This window comes from Gossypium raimondii, chromosome 13, assembly GCF_025698545.1.
Source record: "Gossypium raimondii isolate GPD5lz chromosome 13, ASM2569854v1, whole genome shotgun sequence".
NCBI classification, from domain to species: Eukaryota; Viridiplantae; Streptophyta; class Magnoliopsida; order Malvales; family Malvaceae; genus Gossypium; species Gossypium raimondii.
In genome coordinates, this window is record NC_068577.1 from 39,896,407 (window position 1) to 39,907,160 (window position 10,754).

The following is a 10,754-nucleotide window of genomic DNA, read 5'->3' on the forward strand; positions in this document are numbered from 1 at the left end:
CCCGATCACACCTCATCAAAAAAAACTTGGTGGCGACTCCCATGTTCATTTTTGTTTTCAAAATCCAAGTCGACCCTTTTTATCAAAAAATTAGTGTCAACCGACTCATTTCCTGTGATTATCTTCGCTTTTTCTTAAAAGGGGAAAAGAAAATAATTCTGGTATTGATAAGAAATTTATCTTCTTCTACCTTCATTGGGAATGAGATGAGCCTTTTCGATTTGCTAAACTCCATTAAAAATATAAACTTCAGCAGGAAAAAGAATGAGAAGGCAAATATATATGTTGTCTTCAACTCCATTAAAAACATGCAAATATATTCGAACATCTCCACAGCTTCAACAAAAACCTTACATTTACATGGGACATAACTGCTTTGTTCCAATCCCCAAATCATTCTTCCATCTTTCACAACACTTATACCGCTCTCAATTGGCCGGTAACGTATTGTTCAAATTCATTTTTTTCCTTTTAAGTTTGTATCTTACATGCATCTATATGATGATATAACTACAATCCTACGTATATATACAAATCAGCTGGCCAAGTGTCATGGTATGTATCTTGATGTTTTACCGGCTTTTAATTTATTAAACTAATCTCTTACCAGTCCAATAAATTTCCAACCATATAAGACACATACCAGATGGATTGAACAAACAACTAACGATTCTTTGAATCAATCTAACCCCAAGTATCCCGATTCTATCGGTTCGGTCCAACTTTTTGCTGCCAATCATAGATAATGACGCATCCTGCAATCAAGACATGCCGATGGTCCCGTGGGGAACAACGCCAAGCAAGCATTGAATCAAATAACCCTGGTATGAAATCGCAAAGAAATTTGTGCACTTGCTTATTTATTCCAACTTTTAATCAATTCGACACTGACTCAATCATCATCACCCTTCATTTTCTACAGTTTTTTTGCTGCAAAACAAATGACAATCCTTGTTGCCATCTCATGTGAAACAGCAGACATGTTTCAAAAACACCATAATACACTTCAGAATTCAACGGTTTTGTTGTCAAACACAGTTTCTGAAAATGTGTAGCGTCACATACAGGTCCATATTGGAACGCAAAAATTGATGAGTGACACCTGAGGCTTTTCTAGATACAAACCCTTCATGTCCCCATATCTGAGGACTGAAACTGGTCGATTGCAAGCTTGACTCTTCGGAACTTTTTGACAGCTTTGCATTAAGATTTAAGATGAAGTGTCAACAGGTGTGTCAGATTCCGCACCCCATTCAGTCCAAGATCCATCATATACCGGAACATCAGTCTTCCCAAGTCGATGGAGGCCCTGGAAAGCATTAGCATAAAATAACTGTTTTAGTATACTATTCTATCTTTTTAACTTTTCCAAGCAGTAAGTAATCAAATGCATAGAACTTTGTTCCACACTATATTTTTTTCACCCTTCCAGAGATTTACAGGAACGTGGATAAATGTCAAGCCTAAAGATAGAGATAGAACAATTATATTTGGTGAAGGAAAGTACCAATGCCAGAATACAAGCAGTTACACCAGTGCCACAAGAAGTTAAAACAGGGCGTTCCAATGAGATGCCTGCAGAAGAATACATTATTAGGCGTCATAATTTTGCAAGGACAATAAGAAAATGTCAAAATTAACAACAAACTGTTATATAAAGCATGAAACATAAGCCTCTTTATAAGCTTAGAAGAAAGATGATTCCTAAAGAAACAAAACATGATCATTATTCAGTATATTAGTGGCATCCTAAACACAAAAACCATACTGAAGGATTGATTTAACTATCAAGTATGTCCAAGTTCCCCCCACCAAATTAAATGTGACAAGAACTTAATGCCTAATTTTCCTATAAGAAATCAGTGAAGGTACATGGTCAAATGAGCAGTTTTGTATTGCACAATCAAGGAAACTTGCAGCCTCCTACAAATCAAGTAAATTTTTACCTCATGTGACTGAAAACCTCAATAAATACTCACCGTTATCTATCAGATTGATAAATCCCTACTCCCCTAAACTAGTGTGCATATAATAGAGTGAATCTGAAGATTTAACAAAGATGATGATAGGTGAAGTGGTATGGACTTCATATATGAAAAGCAAATATCAGATGGCTCACTACATACCTGCTGAACTTGGAAAGAATAAAAAGAAAAGGGTGAAAGGAACAATGACAAAAAGGAAAATAAATAGTAATCACCCTCTTCATTAAATCGTTTCTTGAGCTCGTCAGCAGGTAGAAGAGTCTGTGAAGCATCTAACATCTGCAAAGAAATGATAAATTGATGAATTAATAATCTATCATAGAAAAAATCCAGAAATTACATCAAACATAAGGTGTTTTTTTGGTAAAGAAAACACACAACTCAAGAGAATCGCAGTGTGTTTAACAGCATATCAAAAGCAGATACATCCTCTTGAATAAAGAATGAATGCTAATAGGTCATACTCTGATCACACTATCTAAATCTGCCACTTAACTTTGTTCTATGCACCTGACAATTTTGAATTACCAATCAACAATTTCATGCAGCACACAAAAGAAAGAGGTATGTAGAGGCCCCCTTGCATTATCTACCAACCTTCTCTCTCAGACAAATTAAAAAGGTCTAGATTAGGATTTAAGAAATTTACATATGCTTCACTTGTTCATAGCAAGCAAGTAAAAAAATGAAAAATTTTCTCTCTTACCTGTGGAAAAGGAATACACTTGCTGCCAGGTACATGGCCACTTCTAATTCCTTTACGAGGTTCTGGTGCAGCACCATCAAATCTGTATGAAACCCAAACAGGAAAACACAAATTAAAGGAAATAACAATAACAATAATAATGCACAAAGCAACCTGCTGTAACAATAGAATAATAGGCTGCCAAGAATCAGCACTTTAGCCCACATAGACATTGCTTTACTCCAAATTTGCAGCTATTTTCTATTCTCACTAAATGCATCATATTACTCAAGCAGCAAACGTTTTAGTCAAGTTTCCTACAATTATTGACCTCATCTCTTACTGAAAGCTTGCTCAACTGAACTAATGAAAATGTTTATCCTGATACCAACAGTCAGACGCAAAGGCCAGAGAGAACATCAAAAACCTCGTGATTCCAAATCAACATCAAAGATTATGGGACATGCAAATCTACTTAAGATAAGTCACAGTGATGAGAGAAACAAGCCCAAACATAAATTTGATTGCAAAACAGATCATAAGAGGAACCAAATAAAGCAAAGATGCCAATTATACGATGAAAAGGCGGGTTTTTTTATTTCTAAGCATAGAGCCCAATCTTTTTAAGGAAATAATTGTATGAAAGTCCTCCAGGAGCACAAGTACAGGATAAGTTAAGGTTCAAGCTTCAACCATCCAAATTAACCAAAAGAAACAGAATAATAACGGAACAAATAAAAATGCTCAAGGGTAGAAGAAAATAATGTTACACTACAGCAACATGAACAGAAGAAAATCAAAGATAACATTATTGAAGCAATTGAGCAGGCTAAAGATAACCTGTCTGAAAGATGGGTGTAGCTGAAATGAAAATGTTAAGATTGATGGGGTCATGAAATGGATCATGCTGGCAACTACTACCACCAAGATAGGCAAACCAATAATATCAATTTCACTAGGATCTAGTTTAATCATAGTTCTTGCTGAGCTTAGACAGATTCCTATACCATTAAAGCTGTTCATGCATCTTACTAGTGGCAAAACAGATTTGGGTTTACTGTGGTATACATTACAAATAATCGACATTAGCCTTTACAATTTAAGCATAATATACTTCATGGACTAAAAAAAGTACAAGAACAAACCCATTCGTTATGTCACATGCACCTTACATTAATTATTGTGAAATAGCATTCATTTAGGTCCAAAATTCGGTTTTAGTTAAAACTATATTTGTTGCATTTCCATGGCACTAACATGTTAAGACATGCTGGTTTATGTCCATTATCAACAACACAAGGACAAGAATTGAGGTACAAGAGCTAAAGACTAAGGGAAGCAAAAATGATTGATGCCTAGAACTGCTAAAGTTTACCATATTAAATTCTAATATTCACATGAAGATTAAGTAATCATAGTAAAAAACAATCAACCAAGTTCACCACAGTACCTGGGCTTGGATCGGGCATCTATATGTTGGTGAGTCTTTTCCTCAATGTTTCTTCTAACCTGAAAATGAAACACAAGAAAGTATTACCTAACATGTTCCAGTAATGTATCAAACAATAGGGAGTTCGAATTAACTGATGAACAGACTAACAGCAATGTCCATAAAGAGAACCTATTTTGCCGATTTCAATAATGGACAAGGTATAAGTCCCAACAGAGTACTTTCAAGTGTTTGCGTGAATTGTCTCGTATGCCGACTGTTAATTTTAACCAGGTATGCTCTAATGTTTTCACAATATTGCTCATGCAGATATGTTGGGTAAAACAAAGAGGGCAGCATACAAGATCACCAAAAATAGACACACGACATATGCCACCTTTTACATGTAAAGAAAATATTGTAGGTTGTTATACATTGCATTCCAAGGATCTTTTTTCTTCAGTGTATTTCAAAATGACACAAAGATATCAAGCCCAAGTAGATATAAGCAATACACTAGACATCTAATTAATACAGATCAATGAGTATAAAGGATTTACTGCTTTATATGTAAACTATAAGTTTTGAATCTAATAAGACATAAAACACACTGTTCCTCTATGCCACCCATAAAATAATTATTTTTACAATTCTTCATTCATAAAATTCAGGTTGAAGCTTTCTCCAGGTTTTTTGTTTCCATACCATAATAAATTATGGTGTGATGTCCGTGAATGTGAATAAATGTTCAGATCAGTGAATCATATCATAATAATCATGCTTCATGGATCTAGCAATGTAACAACAATATAAATCAGTTATGAAGGTTCATCAACTAAAATTTCAATCATGGATCATATCATAATAATCATGCATCATTGATCAAAGGTCAGAAGAGTATTAGTATAAATCAGGGTTGAAGGTTAATCAACTAAAATTCCAATCATTACCAGACATCATTTCAGTAGTTGAACAAAACTAAGATAGCAAAACCATAATTTTATATGAATTATATTAGTTTAGCAGTTCAACCTGATCAAGTGTCCAGACAAGATGCGGCTGAAATTTTGTCTGAAATGTGAGTGGTCCAGCCTGCAAAACAAAGATGCATGCACCAAAAACTATTTTGAGTATAATATTGTAAACATGGGAGAGTAGAATGTTGTGTAATCTTATTTAGATAACAATGTCCAACCCAGCAACTGAAGCCTTTCATAGTATTTCCGTGCATGCTTCTTTCAGGAGGCATCAATAACAATATTTCACAACTCTCAGACAATACATATTATGGCACAGGAAATCTCCCCCCATCCAATCAATAATTCCAAGAATTGAAAATAAGGAGATATAGAGAATCAAACATCTAATTCTAAAGAATGCTTACAGTTTGTCCCTGATAGACTTTCTCTATTGCCTCACTAGCAGCACTGGCTTTCAAAATAGCATCACTAGAAGCACTAGATTCAACATCATAACCTGAAGCACGCCACCTTGGGAGGCCTCCATCTAACACCCACACTCTGTCATGCCCAAAGATTCGGAACATCCTTTCAATTATCAAAGGAATAATATCTGTTAGATTTAGAATCAGGATAATTACGATAAAATATTTCAGTAAAGGTTGAGAAGAGATCTTATTACTAAACGTGCTACTCACCACCAGACACGTGCTGCACTAAAAATTCCCTTCCCATCATAAACAACCAGCCCATCTTTATTATGGATGCCAAGAGCAGACACAGCAGCCGCAAAACCTTCCTCGGATGGCAGCATATGCGGCAACTGATATAAGAGATTTCAACCAGAGATGTCAAATAGGAGAAGCAAACTAGTGTATATGTTATTGAAAGGCTCACTTATCTCGTACGTCTCCAATATTCATACATCATGTAACAAACTAACATTAAAATTTTATTGAATCGCATTACTAAGAATACTCAAGAAATATATACAAAGTTATAAAGTTGATTCTGGAATTGCCAAAGCAACTTGATGGAGAACTCTGTTTAGGACTTTTAATTTATTAGGATTGTTAGGAATCAAGTTTCTTATTGGAATGTTTCATTTTATAAGGGTTTTGGGTTTTTTTTTCTAAACACTAGGATAATTTAACAGCAATTAGGGTTTTTGATATTGAATATTGAGTCTCTGTGATCTTGATATTTTCCCTCAATTGGTTCTGTCTTATTTTCGTCCTAAGTTCTTTTATTTCTTTCCCATTTTCTCTGTTCCACCAGAATTGTTCTTACTATTTAATTTACCTTAAACTTCAGATTGTCCATTCTCCTTATTTTGCCTACATCAGACCTTTTTAATGGTGTAACTAAATTGCCTAATGCAGGCCAAACACCTAGAAAAAGAAATTTTATTCAAATCTTCCTCCAACAAGCCACAACTTGACTGAAAAATCAAGGTACCATAAAAGAAACAAAACCTCCATTTCTACTACCTATCTCAAAGAACAATATAGACGGATCAAAAATTAGCAGTCAAAAGAAAAGAACATCATTGCTGCTAGTAAATCCCAGAAGGATAGTAGTGAGATATCAAGAGGAAAAGAAACGGTGAGGCAAAGGTTGTTATGGAATGGAGCATCATTTTCCTATACCTCAATGGTCTAGCAGCCAGAGAATCCAAGAGATCAAAAAGGGACACTAATCAATTAATAAAAGAACCTCACCTTTGTAGTTCGATCAGATATTCCATCAACATCGAAGAAAAGAGCACCAGGAATGTGAGCAACCTGCTATGGTGAAAGAAATCAAACAGAAATGCATTTAAAATTGAAAATATGGGAATTAAAAGAAAGAGAGGAAGCTGAGTAGCAGATCTCAGTTTAGATTAGATAAGAACTAGAATTTCAATATTCACAACCATTTAACTATATTGGCAGTTAACACCAAAATAGATTGTAGAAAAGACAATAATCAGCACCTGATACTCTTGAATTGGATTCCTCTGCTCATCTGGCATGTACCATGATGCATCCAATACCTGAGAAATAATAAAAATATGATTGACAATAAACAAAGAAGCATAAAGTATTTTCCAGTTTTCATAATTATTTCCAAAGACAGTGTACGCTAATAAACTATTCATAGGTTCTATGCAAAGTAAAAATGCATAACAAAAAATAAAGAACGTTTTCACAATGATAACTTATTCTCAGAAAATTTGTTAGATTCCAAAAGTTCTTTTTTCTTGGAGGGTGGGAGGGGGGAGTTTCTACAAGAAACTGTCGTAAAATGATCCCCCATCTCAGAGGGGAACTATGTTTTTGTTAAAACCAAAATTTACCTATTACTCTTTTTTCCTGCCCGAGAAATACATATTTGAGGACAAATAACGAAACCAAAAGATGTCCATGCATGGAAACCTGGATGATGGATTGTTAGCTTTTAGGAGTTGTTGTAGTCTTAAATAATTACTGTGATTGGTAACTGAAGTAGGGATTGAAATTTGGCAGTTATTTTAACCTGAACTTAGTTATAGTTTGATAGATTATTCTTATTAAGTTTAAGACACTGATTTATAGCTGATTGTAACACTGAAACAGCGGCAGGAGAAGGATAATAAGGAGATAACCCTAGGATCAACATCTAGATTTCCCTAGGAGACACAAAATTGCAAGAGCCATACTACATAAATTTTAATTTGATAGTAATCTCATAACCTTATAGAAATTGAGAGGTGATGCCCATGAACATGCTAAGTTAGTTCCGTGCAAAACCTTAACTATAAAATTAATAATATTGCATGTATGCCTTTCTATTCTCAGAGAATAAAGCGGAGAATACCAAAAGTGGCAAATGCATATGATGTCATATTGTCATTCATGACAACCACACTTGCAAACTAAATAAGTTCAAAACAATTTCATAAAAAAACGATGCTTAAATTTTAAAAGGGTCACTGGTCCACATATAAATATAAGTACCTTCAAATCAGGCTCCCTTAAATTAGCATGAAGCCAATCAACAGAAACAACCGGATCATTGGTGGAAAGAGATTGTGTCGAAAAATTACTTCTTATCTCAATTGCTGCAGAAGCCATTAAACGAGAAGGCTGACCAGAGGCCTTATATGTGGTATGGTAAGACTCAGCCTGTACACAGAACTCTCTCTTCTGCAAGTAACATAAAAGTACAGCGTAAGAACTGAGCCACGTGACCATAAAAACTATTACGAGATGAATCAGTGTGTTCGAAGTTAATGCCTTCACCAGAGCCAGAGGTACTCAATGACGGAGTAGTATCAAAATACCACAGAGCAACATGCCCATGTTAGTGAATTATTCAGTGTAGCCAAATTTCAAGTCAAAAAGAAAAGTACCCATCAGAGCATTAGATACTTTTAATGCATTATTTCGGTTACAGAAAACATAAACATAACTAGAAATTAAAAATAAAAATAAAATACAAACACCCAGAATAGATAACAATCTTAATCTTCTGCATATGCATTCCTTAAGTAGGAACAGTAAAATAAAAAATACATTTTTACTAAAGAAAAGATGAAAATCTCCAAAGCAATAGACAAAGCCCCATACAAAACTTGGGTGAAGATAAAAAATTGAAAAAAAAAATCAGAACTCAAACCCATTATACAAATGATAGAATAATCACATGCAAGACAAAAGAAAAGGACTCACTTTTCAGATTTCCAGAAAGCAAAACCCATTAGAACAATCAGAAAAAACCCAAAATAATAATTTTGAAAAGAAAGAGAGAGGTTGTCACTTACATTGAAAAGATTAGAGAAAATCAAGGGGTTGTGAGGGAGAGACGAGGAGAATCGAATTAAGCGATGACCCAAAAGAGTTCTAGAGAGAAGGGATGATGCCATTTACGCACAAAACATAAAAAAAAGAAAAAAGAAAAAAAAAAGAGGGCTTGAGGCTGTTGAGAGAGATTATATATTTTGTCGTCTGCTTCAACAAGGGGTGAACTGTGGACACTGATAAGGACAATGTGTTGGTTTAACTCTATTTGGATTTGGAATTTAAAGGGGAAGCCGGTTCGGGTCGGGTTGTTTGCATATTCGATCCTTCCGGTTCGTTTTGAGTTGGGTTCAATCTGGGATCAAGTCCCATTTGCTTCGTAATTGCGTACGAGCCAATTAATGGCTGAGCAAGATTGGGCCTGCCAAAACAGCTTTTGGAAAATTAATTTGCATAATCACTTATTTCGGTATCCAGTTTTATAAAAAAAAAAAAAACATTTTCGCAGTCATTTAAGGGTAATTTACTAATAAAAGCCGTTTTTTTTAATTTATCGAAATAAGCCGATTTTTTGATTATTTACCGAAATGGGCCATTTTTCGCGAAATCGCGTTCACGTCAGCGCGATGTCAGGGTACGTGTCAAGACATCGCGTCCACGTCAGCGCGATTTGCTTACGTGGAAACAAATCGCGCCTACGAGGACGCGATTTGCTGACGTGGATGAACAGTTTATATTTTTAAGCTTGGAAAACTTTGAAAGGCCATAACTTTTGGCTCGGTTGTCCGATTGAGACAATTTTTTTTATTTCGAATAACTTTTCGAGATCTACGCAGTGACAAACCGCCAAAGGCGGTTTGCCGCAGTTTTCATCGAAAAAGATCCTTTTTTGCCCCTAAATTTTTATTTTTTCGGTTTAAAATTGAATTTTGAAACATTCAAATCATTATTTTCCTTATTTATTTGAAGTAAACACCGGATCTTTTTTTACAGAATTGTCTTATATCATCCTGTTATAGGTATAAGTCAGCTCATTCCACTTTTGAGAAGTTCCTTAAAATTTTCCATTTTATTCAATTTAGTCCCTAAAACCTAAATAGTCATATTTTCAAATCTAAGCTTCGTTTTTCAATTCAAATTCAATTTCATCCTTCCATAACATTCAAATATTCTTAAATACAAAAATTTCATGCTAATTTTGAAATAATTACACTTTAGTCCCTATACTCGTAACTAACAAATTATACTTTAGAAATTAGTCCCTATTCATCTCTAAGAAGTTTTTTAGCGCGTAGATCTCAAAAATTTATTCGAAATAAAAAAAAAATCGTCTCAATCGGACAACCGAGCCAAAAGTTATGGCCTTTCAAAGTTTTTCAAGCTAAAAAACATAAACTGTTCATGCCACGTCAGCAAATCGCGTCCTCTAGGGCGTGATTTTCGTCCACGTCAGCAAGTCGCGCTGACGTGGACGCGATTTCCTGGCGCGTACCCTGACATCGCGCTGACGTGGACGCGATTTCGCAGAAAATGGACCATTCCGGTAAATAATTAAATAGTTGGCCCATTTCGATAAATTTTGAAAAAAAAGGGCTTTTATTGGTAAATTACCCGTCATTTAACTTTTTGTTTTTTAATTGGATTGTTTATTAAATTATCTCAAAATAGATAGTAAAGTTGACATTTATTAAATTCTTTAATGTGATATACATATAGATTATTACATGAGCAAATAATTAATTTTTAATTTAAAAATTTAAAATATATAAAAATTATTTAAAAGTATAAAATATATTGTTTTAAATTTTAATTACTTGCTAACGATACATTAACAAAGTTAATAAATATTAATTTTTCCATTCATTTTGGATAATTTGACAATCAAAACAAGTTCAATTGCTAAAAGAAATAAAAAATTAAATAGAAAGCTAGAAT

General features: G+C 34.3%; 1 protein-coding gene across 2 annotated transcripts; it reads right to left on the minus strand.

Moving 5' to 3' along the window:
* Nucleotides 1–827: 827 nt before the first annotated feature.
* LOC105782773 (thiosulfate/3-mercaptopyruvate sulfurtransferase 1, mitochondrial) lies at nucleotides 828–9,069 on the minus strand. Of its 2 annotated transcripts, none has more exons than XM_012607746.2 (12): nucleotides 8,843–9,069; nucleotides 8,037–8,225; nucleotides 7,034–7,093; nucleotides 6,780–6,845; nucleotides 5,757–5,881; nucleotides 5,484–5,646; nucleotides 5,132–5,191; nucleotides 4,121–4,179; nucleotides 2,692–2,773; nucleotides 2,201–2,264; nucleotides 1,508–1,575; nucleotides 828–1,309 (listed from the first exon to the last, which is right to left on the minus strand). In XM_012607746.2, exons 1-12 carry the CDS (start codon nucleotides 8,942–8,944, stop codon nucleotides 1,211–1,213), a joined length of 1,137 nt encoding a protein of 378 aa, XP_012463200.1. In that variant the 5' UTR covers nucleotides 8,945–9,069; the 3' UTR covers nucleotides 828–1,210. The 2 variants fall into 2 exon arrangements, with proteins under 2 accessions (XP_012463200.1, XP_012463201.1); XM_012607747.2 differs by having other exon boundaries at nucleotides 6,780–6,842; nucleotides 8,843–9,068.
* Nucleotides 9,070–10,754: the final 1,685 nt, after the last annotated feature.

What these genes read in the sequence shown, in the direction of transcription:
- LOC105782773 (XM_012607746.2), bottom strand. Translation starts at nt 8,944, where the DNA reads ATGGCATCATCCCTTCTCTCTAGAACTCTTTTGGGTCATCGCTTAATT. An exon ending in AGTGCAGCACGTGTCTGGTG is followed by an intron (nt 5,647 to 5,756) that starts GTGAGTAGCACG and finishes GATAATTGAAAG; the next exon opens with GATGTTCCGAATCTTTGGGC. An exon ending in TTGTCTGGACACTTGATCAG is followed by an intron (nt 4,180 to 5,131) that starts GTTGAACTGCTA and finishes TTTCATTTTCAG; the next exon opens with GTTAGAAGAAACATTGAGGA.